General features: G+C 34.9%; 1 protein-coding gene across 1 annotated transcript; it reads left to right on the top strand.

Moving 5' to 3' along the window:
- Positions 1–1,667: 1,667 nt before the first annotated feature.
- On the top strand, positions 1,668–10,560 carry LOC124367921 (protein CNPPD1). Its single transcript, XM_046825127.1, has 6 exons — positions 1,668–1,948; positions 4,499–4,595; positions 4,751–4,953; positions 6,983–7,111; positions 8,381–8,548; positions 9,842–10,560. The coding sequence occupies exons 1-6, from the start codon at positions 1,886–1,888 to the stop codon at positions 10,274–10,276; spliced, it is 1,095 nt and encodes a 364-aa protein (XP_046681083.1). The 5' UTR covers positions 1,668–1,885; the 3' UTR covers positions 10,277–10,560.
- Positions 10,561–17,127: the final 6,567 nt, after the last annotated feature.

Below are 17,127 nucleotides of genomic sequence, written 5' to 3'. Positions count from 1 at the left end.
GCTAAATAGGCCTCTTATACTTAGCCACCTTAATGAGTAACTTACCCAGAATTTACACTCACACTTAAAGTAATGTTTGGCCCTATTAAAGCCGAGTTTCAAAATAAGATAGGCCTAACTTTTGATCAAATTTTTCTGCCAGGTCTTTATATACGTTTTATAACTTTTTTCTTTTCCACACCTCAAATCTGCCGCTCTAGATGGCCACTCAGTTGTTCTAATGACGAGTCGTGCCGTCCCGGTCGTCCAACTAAATACAGTACTCTTGAATTAGGTGCACATGAGAGCCACCATTATTTTTAACAAAGGACATTTTACGAAATATTTGATTTTAAAGAAGCTTGGTGAATTGTATTCGGGCGATGAAATATTTGATGTTGTGTCGATTTACAAAGCTTGAAAGGCACTTGAATATTTGAGAAAGAAGTGTAAGCAAAGGCATTATTGAGAAAAAGAATACTTGAAGATCTTTGCAAGAAACTGCCCAGACGAACCAGCCTATGCAGCAGGATTGTACTATATAAGTGTCACTTATTCCTTTATTTAGGTTTGATATCAGTCAATGATTACCGCAAAACGGGGTTTCTCCATATAAGGTATATAAGGTAATAGACAAGAGACAACAATCGTATTTGCACATTCTGCACATTGAATAGTGTCAATTGATTAAAATAGATCATTAATGAATGACATTTCATATAAAATATCACATAAAATACTACAATATTAATGATAGCGAAATTCCTCTAAGGGGTGGAGAGATTTCGTCTGGTAACTCGCTAAAGTTTCTTGGCATTCGAATTGACAATAAATTAAGCTTCCAATATTATATTGAGCTCGTCTGTAAGAAACTAAGCTCGTGGATTTTCGTTATAAGAAACCTATCAAAGTTTGCTGAGTGACACTGCCTGCTTACTACGGGCTGATCCACCCCTCTCTCACATGTGCGGTAGTTGTTTGGGAATGTGAAAGTGTACGCACAAAATTCGTTTTTAAACTCTAGGTCTTTGAGAGCGGTTTTTGGGAAACATTACTGTAGAACTCCATGTAGGTCGTTTTTTAGCAGGCCAAAGTTCTAGCATTCCCATCAATTTATATCTTGAACTGCGTGACATTTGTTCACAAAAACCTCCAACTTTTAAGATTACATAATCCCCAGCTTCCACACAATCTACGTCACTCCAATATAATTACCACTCCTGCCCATGGAACAAGTTTTTTAAAAGATATTTATTAGTCAGTGCATTAAACTTTATAATGCTCTCCCAGACTCTAAGAAAATAAAAACAAGTCCTTTTGAGAGGGAGGTCAAGTAGCATTTGGTACAGTGGTTTAATTACAGTGTCAGGGACTTTGTTGAGTGCTCTGGTCAGACTAGTTCAATCTCAGATGAAGCTCTGTATAAGCTTCAGTTCATTTTAGCATTAAACAACAACTTTAGTGCTATTTTAATTAGTCTGATTTTTAAATATTTAGTTTAATTAGGATATTCTGAATCACCTAATGCAATTTACTCTTACGTATTATTATTGACGCTATTTTGCAGTGTTATAATGTTTGTAAAGAAATTTCTGAGTTACTTTTGAAAATGATATTAATGCTATCCTCTTTGATATTTGTAATTGAAATTAATCTCTTTGTAGTGAAGTATGATTCAGCCTGCCTGGGACAGAGAGGGAGTTAACTAGCCTTTAGCCTGTCCGTGAGGATTTCACTCAAATGAATAGTATGTAGCACAATATTGGACTTTCAAAATTTTGTTAAGTGTTCTAAAATAAGGTGAATTAGGCCTACGACACATTGCACAATTTGGTGAAACTTGAAAATACAGTACTGGTATTCATTTTATCATTGAATCACCGATTAGGAGATCTTCACTAATAAAATGACCATCTGCTCTTCAGTTCTACGCAAAAAGCGAAAAATGATAAATAAAATCAAATTACAGGTATGTAATATTCCGACATATTTGTAAAGTACTAACACTTTAGTATTTTTGCCATACATGCTTACCAATTAAACAATCATGTGGGGGATTCAAGCTCTAACCTTATTTACGTCTTCAGCTGACATTACAATACTCTGTCTTGTCTGTTTACGTTACAGTAACTCTTTGGTATTGAACTTCTGGGATAATATGTACTTGAGCCACATAACCTAAAATGATTCAAACCACTTTTACTAATTTCCAAGTAGGCAATATTATGGTAAATATTTTACCTAGCCAATTATTTACTTAAGGCCTTATTTTCCAAAATGTCAACTTATAATAAGAAAATAAATGTATAGGGTAGGATACTAGTGCAATATATAGAAAAGGGAGGAAAGCCTAAATAATAACAGATATTACAACGGAAACGCCCTGGCCATCAGTAATATTTTTGAATTTGTAAGTTAGAAATTTAGGTTATATTTCGAATAGTCTAACAATGTAGGGGACCGGGGGAATCGAGGTTTTTGGGTGGGAGGATTTCAAGCTCAGATCATGTGAGAAAGGCTAAACCGAAATGCCCCTGACCAGCAGTGGCACTCTCACTGCTGCCGGGGGCAAAGAAGAAAAAAATCCTCGCAACAATTGAAACCGTAAACAAGAATAAATTTTTAGGGAGTCGACCAGCCTCAAAATCGAATGTGTTATATTTAAACATATACCATCCATATAATAATAAAAGCAAATGGCAAAATAATCAATATTGGGAATATTTGTCTAATCCAAAATTATGAACTCGTGGGTAAATATGCCGACACTGACTGATGAAGGGCAATATACATCATTGGAAGCCAATGTGTTAATGGTATAACATCTATCCTGATTTATGATATCTAGCTTTATCTCTCTTCTGTTTGTGGAAAGGACAGGCCACCTAGTTCTGCAGCCAGGTTGGCCACCACGACAAATCAAATCATAGATATTTCTGATTATTTAAATGTCAAACCTAATTAGGATGCGTTATAGTTATTTCAAATTATAGTATAGTTCAGCTTTTTTTTTTATTTCTAGAGAAGTAATTATTAAATGACTAATGAAAACAACTATCTAATGTGTACCTGTATTTATTAAGTGTATCAAACAAATCAGTGTAAAACTTGGGTACTTTGGGATTATACCGACCACACCCAGACATGAATCGTTATTTGACATTTTGCTTCTACTGATTACTAGATTAGCGTAGAACAATATTTTGTCAATATAAAGCAGGAATTGTCTTATCGCAAACCCCTCCCCATCCTCAGACAGAGGTCAAAGTCGAGCGGTCTAGTAGATAACGTGACTGTAGAGTCTCGCCGCCCGTTCAGCTGGTACCGTCGATACAATTTTGTCGACCCGGAAACTGGTGCTAATACTCAACAGGTTGAGCGAATGTGTGGTTCAGCTAAATGGCGTAATAAAAAACAACAACGAACAGCACGACACCATCTTGACTCATACCTAGCTGAATACATGTGGCGGTCGGCAGTTGCGGCTGAAGGCGGAAATCCACTACACTCACTCATCCTTGATATTGCTGTATTCTGGGCGTCACAGGAAACCTATTAACAAGATAATCATTGTAAGTTTGTAATTAAAGAGTTGTTTTTCGTTCTATCATGTTTGTTTCTATAAATTTATATTTTTGTGTTCCTCATACTGGTGTGGTCGGTATAATCCCAAAGTACCAAAACTTGCTTCTTAAAATTATTAAGGATAAACTTAATTATACATAGAATAAATTAAAGTTGCTTTTTTTGTGGTCTGTTTGTGCATCAATATTTTATAAACTATTCAATGACTTTTGATACGGTTTTACCTGTCGGCTTCTATATGAACTAGGGCAGGTTCCTAGGTATATATTTTTTGCACGATTTTGATTTTCTCGAAGACTCCCAAGTTGTCTTCACTGAACTCGTGTGCACAGTATTGTTTCAAAAGCTAAGAAGAATGTTAGGCCTTATAATAAGTGAATCATTTGATTTTTTTTAAGAATAAAGATTTGTGTATGATGTGTAAAGATCATTGTTTCAAAGCCATATTGAAGTTGCCTGGAAAAGAAATTGTGGCTGTTCTTAGATGATTCCCTTTGTGAATGAATGATCTCAATTTTTCCTGAGTGGATCGAATAGATGTACAAAAGGAGCTATACTTCCTGCTCTTTCATCATCATACTGCATTGCACTTATTGTTTTTCTACAGAAGTTTGAATTCTCATGACCTATTAGGGAAAAATAAATGTATAAGAGTATCAGGATGTACCCTTTTTTTACATAGATTAATTAGTTCTTATTCTGAAGAATATGGTCTGATAATAATATGGACTGGTATCACAGAGATTATTAACAACGATTCAAAAATAACTTTGCCAAATTTGTTACTTTGTGGAAATGATATAATGTGTTGTGAGATAATTTTATCCAGATACAGTTTGTAATGTCATGCTTAATATGTTGGATAATAGCATTTGCTTTAAAGTAAACCTATTATTTGTGTAGTAAGTAAGTGACTTTTTTAATTTTTTTTTAGAGATTGGGAGACCATGATGAGTTTTTGAACCGAATTACGAAAACGCTTTACTATGGGAAAATTCCTCTTGCTGACAGATTCAGTCTTCCTGTTTCAGGTGAGTGGTATTATTGATGTGTACTGAAAATGTTCCAAATTTTTAAATTAATAATTTCTGCAATAATCAATTCAATTATTGAAATAGTAGAATAAGTTTTTTAATCTGGTGTCAATTATTGAGATCTGCCTGAGATGTTGGTAATCCTGTGACAGAGCTGGCAGCGGAACTGTTCTCTGAGGCACGACGGGGCTCCCTGGACCGACTACACGTAGATCAGGCAGCAGAAATGTCACGCAATGCCTGTGTGTCACCCTGCTCCCTCGTTCTCGCATTGCTTTACTTAGAACGCCTCAAGACCTGCAATTCCCAGTACGTAGACCGAGTGGCACCTTCCGAGCTTTTCCTTGTTTCTATGGTAAGTCCACAGTTCCAATTCATAAAATAGGCCTAATATTAAAATTTTAAATGTGATTTTAACCTTGAAATGTTCTGACTAATGCCATTTTACTAATTGGAGGAAACTGCTGAGCATCTGCTCTTTGATTATTCTGCAATAGCAAGGGAGCGGTATGCTATCTTGGTAGTTTAGACAAGGATGGTAGATTTCCCCAAGAGGACCTGATATGTTGTTTTCGGCGGTTTGTGGAACTGCTGAAATCGTAGACTGGTAGGCCTCATGGTATGTTTCCGGGGTGTGCAAAAGGCCCTTGAGGCTTAAGTACATGGCAATAGACCACTCCATAGAAGAAGAAGAAGAGGTGGTTTATACATTAAGCTATGATAATCAACTCTCTTACAAATTCTGACAGGTTGGAGCATGTTGGTCACAGTATGTAGGAATACTAAAAACAAAATTATTAATTACTATCACCAATAAAAGTGGGCTAAGTACAGACCCTTGGGGCACCCCAACACTTAATTTTAAAACAAGATACATCCTGCTTCTGAAGAACCATTTGCTTTCTACCATTACTATCGTTTAAGAATAAACAGTTTAATTTCAAAATGTTTTGAAATTAACTTTACTGACATCTTCTATTGCTTAAATTGTAATTTTACTAGGAATAAAAACAAACTGGTCATTACAAAAAATATTGTTTAGTTTATATATGAATTTAACTGGTGTGTATTATATACACCTTTATAAAAATTTACTTTAAATCGGAACTAGTGAAATTGGTTAATAGCTTGATATATTGAATGTGTCACCCTTTTGGTATTTATTTACAATAGCGTGACCATGGAAAATGGACTTTTTTTCATGGGTTGGGCATTTATAGCCAAGTATTATTATCACAGGTGCATATAAACTGGGGGGAAAGTATATTATTGTATTATATTGAAGCCTTTCGGGCCTTATAGCGTTAAGGAGCAGGGGCATCACGTGATCTGGGATTCGACTTTTGCAAGCTCGAGTTAATTTTTTTTCTAAAAGAGCAAGCAGTGCGCAGCGGGCAGGCATCGTTGACAGGATTAACGTACTAGTCAGCATCATTTCAGTAACTTATCACTTACCTTAATGTTCAGGCCGTGGTTTACATAAAATTGTAAAACTCCATACTGGTCTTTACGAATTGCTTCCACGTAAGATAACGAACATCCAACACAAAGGTGTACCATTACCACTACTGAACTAGGAGGTTAAGAATAGACACGGAGGAACAAAATAGTTCAAAATGGCGTCCCTTCTTTATTTGAGAGAGCCGCGGAGTAATACCAAACTTTCAAATATGGATAGTGTTGCCAGAGATACTGTCAAAAACAGAGTTTTCAGAGGATTTAAAAAAATCGTCACTCCTTTGATTTTTGTTGCCGACAAATTTTTTCTTCACTATTGTTTTCATGAAAAATTGTAGTTTTTAGGAAAAAAAAATGAACATACCTTTCCATGGTCACGTTATTGTAAATTGATACCACCCTTTTTATATTATTGGTATTACCTTTGCCACTTTGAGTGTCCTAGGGTGTGCACCCAGTTCCAGTACCATAGTAAAATGGAAAAATCATTGATTATACTACTAAGGCTGCAATTTACCCTATTTTATCGGATAAACCATAGAAGCCGATGACTTTTATTTTGAAACATTCTAAAACTGTGCTACATACCAGACTGAAGGCTTGAACATTTTGTTAACTTTTAAAAGATTACCACAGTTTAAATTTTTTGTAGACATTAATAAAGTTCTCCATATATAACAGATCAGTTCAATTTGAATTCAATTTTTAAATATTTCACGGCAAATCAGTAGGCGGGTACTGCCGGAAATGTAAATCAATTCTAGTAAAATAGTCTTGTCCTTAACTAACACAGAATCACATGTGAAGGTTAAAATAATTAATAAAGAAAGAACAAGTCTTTACTTTATTTTATTATTTTTTTATTGACTATTACATACCATACTCAAATGGAGATATGATGAGGTCTGTTCACCCATATGTTTTAGATGGTTGCTAGCAAGTTTCTGCATGACGATGGAGAAGAAGATGAAGTTTACAACGACGAATGGGCAACATCGGGTGGATTGGATTTGAAAGATATGAATCGGCTGGAAAGAGAATTTCTCAACGCAATTGTAAGTGTACTTAAAGGCTAGTTAACAATAAAAAAATTAAAGCTACCTAAAATTGTCTCCCCTGTATCAACAACCGTAGTCCAATAGAAATATAATTTTATTTTATATGTTTTAAAAATAATAGAGATAGTTAATTTATTAATGTGTTAAATTTTAATTATAACACGTTAAAATATTACATTAATTTCACCACATTGTGTAAATGTAATTATTTATTTATTTTATTATCACAATTTTTTTTTTATTCTTAAGATAATATTTATTTAATGTTTTAAATTTTACGTTGTCACAGGTTAACCTATTGCGGATCGTATTGTTTTGGCGTGCGGGCACCAGCGGGCACGAATTAATTTACGGTCAGCGGCCGCACGAATAGCAATGGTGCGGCACAGTATCGCTCGCTATTGTATACTAGAAAATTCAGCTGATTCGTTCAGATGGAACATGGGCCTGCTGGGGTATCCGTGATGTAGGAACGATAACACGCGAGCAAGGTTCCGGGGATGGCAGGGATGATGCCTGAATCATAGTCTAAATAAAGCGGGTCGGGGCGAAGCGATTACAACATCCGGGCCATTGTCTAGACTAAACCCGCCAACATGTACGTCTGCGTCGTTTACTTGTGTAGCTAACCTCAAAAGTATTATAATAACAACTGAGGAAACCACCCAATCAGAAGCGCTAAAAAGCAGAAAGTAAACTCATATGAATGATTTTTCAACTTCGACATACAACTGCGATCTGTAGGATATTTATAAAACTTTTGAAAACTCTAAATGTAGACCGTTGTTAAACACTCTTAGTTGACAAGTAAAGACGATCGCCCGATCTATCAGGCATTAATAGAACTATTTGGAGGGAAACTTAAAAGCAGACCGCTTTTGCGACCTGAGCTCGTCATCGTGCCGTTAGGCCCGGCCGCTGCGTGACGAGCCCAGCTCGTCAGTGATCCGCAATGGGTTAAGTGTAAGAAAGAGCCATGCGGCCCTAACTTTGCCTGTAAAAATAAAGAATTTTCATTTTCAATAGAAAGTACCAAAGGGATAAACTGATAACCTATTTGACTAGCCTATTCCCATACTTAGCACATCAATCATAATTTTTGCAAAACGAAAATTATAAAAATGTTTTAAGCGATAGTTATTATTGTAATCTTTCTGTGATGAAATAAAGTAATAAATGTAATAGAATAGTAGTATTTTCTGCTTATAAATTCTATTTTTGGCTGTATTGGTTTGAGAATTTTTGACAGTGCTTGATTGTTGGTAGGACTGGGAGGTATATGTGAGTGAGCAGGCATTCTGGGCAAGACTGAACACGCTGGAGGCTGAGCTGGCACTACGCGAGGGTACACGGAGGGGCTGGTTCTCGTACACAGAACTGAGTCAACTGGTTCATGCAATGGAACTAGTCTCCCTTGCGCACACGCTTATTACGGTACGTCTCTCAGCTGTTATTGCCTGCTTTGAGGCAATTTCAGAAACATTGTAATGTGCTCTAGGATAATGGTGTTATTGTGGGAAGAAATATAACCACTAAACACAATCACTGCAACTTTTATTGTATCTACACAGGTATGGGGGCTTCTCTATTTCGGTAAATTTCAGTTCTTTGGTTGGAGAAATAAGTACTGCTGTAAAAAATATAATCAGTAAGTTGTAAATATAAACATATAAAAAATGTTCAATAGTAACACTTCAGGACTTTGAGGATTGGACCAAACTTTGACAGCTAGTTCACTTGGTAGTTGCTAAACTAAATTATTTTCTATGTAAAAGATCATTCTATTCAGTGGAAGAGTACATCTCAACAGTGTGAACAAAACAAGACTTTTAGAATATTCATTGTATTACAAAAGTTGTAACATTGTATTGACGTGCCAATGTATTTGTGTGGAATATTTTCTGGCAGAATAAAATTCTTATTCTTATAACTTATCATGTCCAGACTAAAGCCAATCTGCAGAGTTTTGATATAAAAGCCTCTACATTATTATATAAAAGTTAATGAACAAAATGCTTTATTTAAAAACTTTTAATTACGTTAAAAAAGTGTTTTTGCATAAAGAAATAAAAATAAAAAAACAACAGTTTTTTAAAGTGAAACATTTCAAACTTTTTTTTTTTATTTTTAGTTTTTTTTTTAAAATATAGTCCATAACTTTTTTACAGAGGAACAGATAATTAACGATATATCTAAAAATTCGAACTTTGAACAAACAAACGAAATGAAATACTAACCACTGTCTTTTAAATTGTTCCACACTAAAGTCTGAAGCTATGGTGACTACGTTGTTCTATAGTATGATTCATAGTTCACAACGCTGGATGTAGACAATTCATTTTTGTATTGGAAATATTAAATAACCTCCATCCTCAGAGTCTAAGTCATCTACAACTAAAGTGAAATTGTTTCTAGATCGGGGTATAATAAGATAGATATTTATTGACCATTAAGAAATTACCAAAATTACAATAGGTCTCGTCAACAATTATAAAAATACTAATCCTACAAACAAACAAAAGTGGTACACAGTTCATAAAATCCACTGCACGAAGGAGATGGTAAAATGGAGCTAAACTCAATATTCGAATAGTAGTATTTCTTTAGCTAAGTATTTGAATTAATTTTACTGCAGAAAAATGTACCATTTTACTTTCTTACGTTTGGTTTTATCAATATAAAACTGCATCCAATACTGATGCAATGGTTTGTTTGTGTTGTGTGCAGGTGTCGGCAGTCTGTCTAACGAGTTACACGGCCAGCGTGTTAGCGATGGTAGGGTCCACTATTGTCGTCAACCAGCTCCCGGGTGTCACGACAAGTCTGATGACGTCGACTCTTGCCCCCGTCTGTGTGACCCTGTCCCCACTCCCTCCGTGCCCCACCACCTGCCTCACCAACCGGACGTTGCCAAACGATTTCCCCGAGCTTCCAGTATCGTGGCATCAGTGGGCTTACAACTCCTGGGACGAGGAAGACGCCAACAACCAATCGACAGAAGAGGAACCCACGCTGACAGACCCCAACAGAAGTTATCGACTGCACAGTGACGACCCGCTCAAACAGAAGGATTGGCTCAAGACAATATCTGATTTGGTACGAATCGCCTCGACGAGAACCTACCCGACGATGATAATGCCAGCTGAGGTTGTTGCATACTGAATGAACCTAACACTTCCAATACATTAAAGGCTGTTAACATTTTAAACAATCTTATTTTTGTAACTGTTGATTAATTCTAATTAAAAAAAAAACTTTCAGGGTATTAGTTTTTTAAATTTGTTTGTAAATAAGTGATACATTCTGTATACTGGAACACATTGCCAACAGAATTTATAATTTTATTAGGTTAGGTTGTAAGTTATCCTTATGTGATTCACTATGTTCAAACACAATATTATGATGTATGCACAGATGTTATTTTGAATAAAAATATTTAATATAGATTGATTGTTATTATACCTTGTTCCACCTTAAGAATAGGCAAAACAATCCAATTCAGATTTTGAGTTTGTTCTTGTTTTGCTTGTAGCTAAGATTAGGTCAATTATTATGAAAAAAATGCACTCAATGGTTTGTTTTGTTCTGTGTAAGTTATCTGATTTATAAAATATAATTTTATTTTCAAAGAATATGCTCAACTAAAAGCATATCATGATACTAATTTAATGACGTACAGTTTGGTGAATTATTCAGTAACATTCTTAGAAGTATTTATGGTAACGCAATTTGGCTAAATAAAAATATATGGAAATGAGCCAACGAGGACAGACAGCCTGTGCATAGGCTCAAGTTAAACTCAGTATATCATAATCTTGTTTATGCTATAGACCATCAAATTTTGGAAAATAGTTAATAGTGAATTAGGGCTGTAAGCCAATAATGATTGTTGCTAGTTGATTGAAAAATCAGCAGACCTTGAAAACTTTCTTTTCAAAAAATTAATTTGGCTTTCACAAGGATTTGTCCACTGTGGACGCAGTCGAGCTTTCAATCTCAGGAGTGATAGGTGGTTTTGAACACTGCTCTAGCACACTTGCCAGCTTTTATAATTTGACAAAGGCTTTTTGACTGCGCTCTGCATGACATTCTCCTTAACAAATTACAACATTATGGACTAAATGGTGTTGAGCTATACTTCTTTCGAACTTACCTGGCTGATGGCACTCGGAGGGTCTACTTCAATAACAGACTGTGAGTTAGCTTTAGTTGAAGGTGGTGTACCGCTGGGATCGGTCCTGGGTCCATTCTTATTCTTAGTTCTTATAAATGATTTTTCTACCAATCTGGATTGCGGTTCAGTAATTTTCGCAGATGATGTTTTATTGTACAATGATATAGATACCTTGTTTGTAGAGAGGACTCATGTCCTCCATCAAGCTAACCACTGGTTTTCATTTAATGGTCTGTTACTAAATAATAATAAATCACAAAATATTTCATTTTCTCTTTGTAAAATTCTTAGATTAACAAAGTACAATTTAAATTTACAGTCCTGTGCAAGACTGTTGGGTATAACTTCAGACTCTTAAGTTGACTTGGGAACCTCATGTTCAAAGTGCCTGTTGTAGGCTGCCAAGAGTAATATTTTTGCTGCGCCACCTAAAGAAAACTTGTTTCCAAAGATTATCTTATTAAATCTGTATATTATGCATTTTTCCATAGCACCAATATTGTATGGAATCACCCTATGGGTAGCAGTCATGATGTTAAAAAAGTACTACTATTACAGAAAAAGGCTGTTAGAATTTTGGCTGGTGTCTCCTTCTTAAGCAGTATTAATGGAATATTTACAGGATTAACAGACAATAAGTATATAAAGCCATACAAATTGGGATGGATTGAAACAGTTGAATTGAAAATAAATGCCATTTTACGAATTGCTGATTATAAGAGTAATTTTCTACACTCCCTCCATTACTGCAAAAACAATATCTGATGACAGAGTAGAATATATAATTAACCTTTTAACTGCCACGAGATTAGGTTCTCAGTGACTGGTGCAGTTTTGTGCTCAGATCTCCCACTGCCCAAAGTATTTTTATCTATTTTCCCTGATTTTAGCAGTTTTTGACATATTGAATAGATTATATATATAGTATAGAATATGAAGTATAAATATAATACATATACTATAAACCCCCTCTCAACCCCAACCCTCCAAGGGATTTGTTGATACCTTTTTTTACTCAACTATCAATACATAAACACTAACAATATTCCATAAAGCAGGAAAACACTTCCCTCCCTCCTAACTCGCTCAAGATACAATGCACGTGGAATCCAAGAAGTTTGATTAATATCCACAAGATTGCATCACCAATCTAGCTTGAAAACGACAAGCAGAAACAACACTTCCTCCAGACTTAATTTTCATATGCTTTAGAGCTGCTTCAATATTCTGACTCGAATTTCCACCAATGTATTATACATGTCTCACCCATTACTGGCCCTGCAGGGTTGGTGTTTTTGAAATATATCCATCGCCATATTAATGTTTGACCCCTTAACAGCTGTAGACGCATTAACACGTATAATAGCATTGATCCATTACCTTAGCTGAGTGTGAGTCGTGGCACGGCCAGCGCAGAGCGTTCACGGTTACATTGTGGATGTTAGTGCACAGTTACTACTTATACTTATTTAAATTTAAAATTAACTGGTTATATTGTACTGTTGTAACATCGGTCATTTTCCGACAACCAGGAATTTTTTCGTCCAACTGTGAACTGGGTTCTACAGGAAATTGCCTATTATCACTTTTGTTATTGTGACTATCAGCTGTAATTATCTCACATTCTAAAATAAAACCATCACACAACGAAACTCGCAAGGCGCTAATAAAGTGCAGTTGGACACAAGCCCATATTTTGATGTAAACATGTGCTCGCGACATAGTACCAAAGTTGTCAACCAGGCTGAGACACTTGTCAAGCAGCTCTTGTTATTGTAGTACTGAAAATAGGCACCAGAGAGCAGTCAATGCTCTGTAGACAGGTCAAAATAAACGTTTGTCAAAAATTCTTTATTACAAGAGTAGTGCTGGAGACGCTTGGCTCAAGGTATTGCTCAGCAGTTAAAGGGTTAATGGCTTGGAAAAGTGCTGATGCCACACTAGTGGCTACGTAACTTTTATTGTAAATCAGTTTATTTATAAAAATACTTACATAAAACATTTATAATATTAAATGATTACATACTACATCATTAGTTCCATTATCAATATGGTATTCAATAACTTGCAAGTAGAAGTATCCCCAAGTTGTCTTTAGGTCTTCTTTATATAGCAAGTGGTGTATTCTTAGTAAGGAGGTAGAATTTTGATCTGAATTTTTTTCCTTCTACGATCCTTTCTTTTCTGGTGAGATCGTGTGTCTAGGAATGTTGATGCAGTGATGGTAGACGCAATATAGTTTATGATATACAACTCAGGATGGTCAGGGTAGTGGTGGAGGGTCCTAATTAGAAGACAGGACCGCCTTCCCAACATTTAAACTGCCTTTCTAATTTTGGGGGAACCCTCCGCTACTACCCACAGACAGTCCCGTTGAATTGTATATCCCAGACCTAGTGTTTCTACATGTCAGCATTAAGTCACCAAGATTCTGTTTTACTTTTATCGCACATGAATAAATATAAAGGTTGATAACTGTAAGAATACCTTCCTCCACAAAAATAGGTTTACATGTAGTTAAAGAGTTGTATCAAGTGTGTACAGCAAATGTGTGTGAACAGCACAAATAACAATTAATTATTTTAGGCAACTAAATTATGTACTCAAACTTGCTTCTGACTAAATTGCCTGCTATTGAGTTTTGTACACTTTTGCACATTTTCATGCATACCATAAGTTTCCTTCCAGACTTTCCCAAAAATTTTAAAAAAAGGTTTGTTTATATAAATTAGTATTTTTGACCATCTTGAATTTTTTTTAATTGGAAAGAACTATATTAATAAAATCAACATAATATGTGTAGTTTGTTGTAGAATGTTAAATTATTTGACAAAATCAAAACATGAAACAAAATTTGTATTGATTTTTTATTCAGCGATTAAAAATTTCTTTCCTTGTTCTAACTAAAATTGCTCACTCCCAAAAGATAGGTAGTTTTTCCTGGTCCAAAATGGGTCTTCAATGAATGAATAAATAGGTGAAATGGTCAATTAACTAAATGAAATAGGTTCATCGAATAATTTTTAATAGTCATGAAACATATGAATATAAAGCACTAACAGAAATAAATTACACACGTTAACAGAAAATGAGGTGGGATTTATACATCGAAAAACTATATACTAAACCAGAAAAAAATGTAAAATAGAACAAAATTCATGACAAATTTAAAACTAATGAAGATCTTAACTAATGCTAAAGTTACACATAGCTTCATTTAGTTACAACAAAAATGTATTTGAAATAATATTTTGAACTATTGAGTAATAAAGATTCAAGTTAAACGTAAGTAACTATTAAAATTATTTACAAACTACAAATTTACAAAACTGCAACATCAACTTACGCACCTTTAATCTGAGGTTCTAAAGTTCAAACACAGCACCAGTCAGTATCCAGCGTAAAACTATTCAAGGCTAATGAATTCAGATAGTCTAGTGCATCTATTATTTTAGTACGTGCGCTAAAATAAAGAGCGGACAGTGCATACTAAACATGTTTTCTTTGCTGTTGATATTTTACTTTGATTACCATTACATTGCTTTGTGTAATTGACGTAAGTTCTTTCTATTTACAATGTCAATACACCTGAGGAACTTGCAACAATCAAATAGGAGAATGTGGTTGCTGCCAAATGATTTTTGATCAAATAAAACTTGAAACTTTGATCTTCTAATCAATAACAACTTAAGATCGCGGAAATTACAAGTTACACACATGAGAGACATTTAATTCATTAGGTTTACACTTTTTCCTGGCTTTCCCTCCGTTTGTACGTGCATGTCCAACATGCCATGTTCTTGAATATTCTTGTGTATGATAAAGGCATCATACACCTTACAAGAACATAACACAACTCTCCCTTGTTATTATCTAAAGTTACCCCATTACTGTGTGTTGTAAAAGGCATAATTTTTTTAACCCATTGGCCTACTAGTTTATACACTCTTTGAACTGGACAGTAAATCCAATTAATTTAGTGAAAATGGAGACTTTTGCTTGAAATCCTGTTACTTGTGCTTTTCAGATTTTAATTTATCAATACTAAGCTACATTTTTTGTTAGAAAAATCTTATAAAACTTAAAAAAGGAATGTTAATTTATCTGAATTTTTTTTTCTTAGTGACAAAAAAAAACACTTTTTAATTATAGTTTTTTCTTGTTATAGTTTAATCATAAACAGAATTATATGTTAAAAATAGCAAGTTAATGTTAGTTCAAAAATAAAAATTTATTTTTTTACCTAATTTTCTAAGTATGAATATAATGTTTAACTTAAAAATGGCAAATTAATGTTAACTTTGTTAGTTTATGTTACTTTAAAAATAAAAATTAGTGATAAAAATTGCCTATTAGTGGACATTATCGTTGTGCTTTTTCACCTCCACTAAATTCTAAATCATCTTTGCGATCAAACTCATCCTCAACGTCATTAGCATCCAATTCACCATAAACACTGTCAGTCACTTAAAATATATCCGTCAACATCAATATATCTATTAATTTCATACTATGTGAAGCTTGACATCGCACCATTTTACACACTCACTATTTGTTTAGTTGTGTCAGCTGTCACTGAGCTGTTTATTTACCATCTGTTTATTTCCCCTTCCCCAACTGCAGTGTGCCAGTCTGCAAAGTAAAATTATTACGTTCCCACTATCACATAGAACACAGAAACAGAATTAAGACTGAATAGGACTGATATCCTAGGAAAACGACGGACCACTTAGTGGTGAGATAGTCTCATCAAAGTATTTCACGGTGCATAACACTTACAGCGAAATGGGCTCATCAAAGTAAGCCAATGGGTAAGAAACATGAAACGTACAGAAGTTGACAAGTTTTAAGTAACCATTTGCTTTCCCATTTGACTGTTGCTGTTCCTTTACATGGACATACACTTCATTGAATTAATGGTAACAGTAGTAAATTTACCGCAGTTGAAATGAAATAACTACAAATCTCTTTCACTTCTAATTAAAGCACTTAGAAGATATTAAGAAAAGTTTAAAACTAACATTGGGAAGATCTTGACAAAAATTACTTGATCTAAGTGGTCTTAATATACACATTTGTCTTATTCAAACATAGCTACCAGAATTTTTTTTAATTATGTGTCAAAAGATTCTTGAAACTGATCAGGGGTTCACTAAAGAGGAAATTCGGTATCTGGAAAAACCCAGACCATCTATTACTCTTACCGTTACTGCTGTTAAACACTGCAAGCTATTATATAACCAAGAAAATTACTAAAATTATGCCAACCTAAAATTCTGTGTTTTGTCGAGAAATCACAGACACATAAGATAGCGTATGAAGGGGATGTCAACCCAGCAGGGATCACTTCTGGCTGGTTTATACCTTCCATTTGAACCTACACTGAGCACAGCAAAAACCGATGTGTCACTTAAATCTGGGCAACCTTATGGATGTCCGTCGGTTGTCATTTGCGGTTATCACTAACCGCAAATGTCGAGATTCTGGGGTGCAAGGGCAAGGGTGGTTGATAGGTCTATTCTATTGCGGGAGATGACTGTTGGAGTTTGGTGGGATTTTTTCCCTAAATATCAGAGGTTCTTGTTAGCCTCAACAAGGGTGTGCCACCCCTGCCTGCTTTGACTGGAGAGGAGAGGCTTGTTCAGAGCTGGCCTCCCCTTCTTCCGGGGGGGACATGACTTTGAGATTAGTGCCCTAATTCTTCCTCTTGGATCTCGATAGGAGGTGGCCTCTACCCCCTAACCTTACCCATTCTGAATATCCAGAAGCAACACTAAGGTTCTTATAGGATTAAGTGCAATTTATAAGCTTCTTGTCCTAAGAGAAACAAAATGTAAAA

This window comes from Homalodisca vitripennis, chromosome 8 (assembly GCF_021130785.1).
Source record: "Homalodisca vitripennis isolate AUS2020 chromosome 8, UT_GWSS_2.1, whole genome shotgun sequence".
Classification (NCBI taxonomy): domain Eukaryota; kingdom Metazoa; phylum Arthropoda; class Insecta; order Hemiptera; family Cicadellidae; genus Homalodisca; species Homalodisca vitripennis.
This window is presented reverse-complemented; position numbering and strand designations above follow the sequence as displayed.

Coding starts and splice junctions, on each gene's coding strand:
- LOC124367921 (XM_046825127.1), top strand. CDS start 1,886: ATGACCATCTGCTCTTCAGTTCTACGCAAAAAGCGAAAAATGATAAAT. Junction 1,949..4,498: donor TAAATAAAATCAAATTACAG/GTATGTAATATT, acceptor ATTTTTTTTTAG/AGATTGGGAGACCATGATGA. Junction 4,596..4,750: donor ATTCAGTCTTCCTGTTTCAG/GTGAGTGGTATT, acceptor ATCCTGTGACAG/AGCTGGCAGCGGAACTGTTC.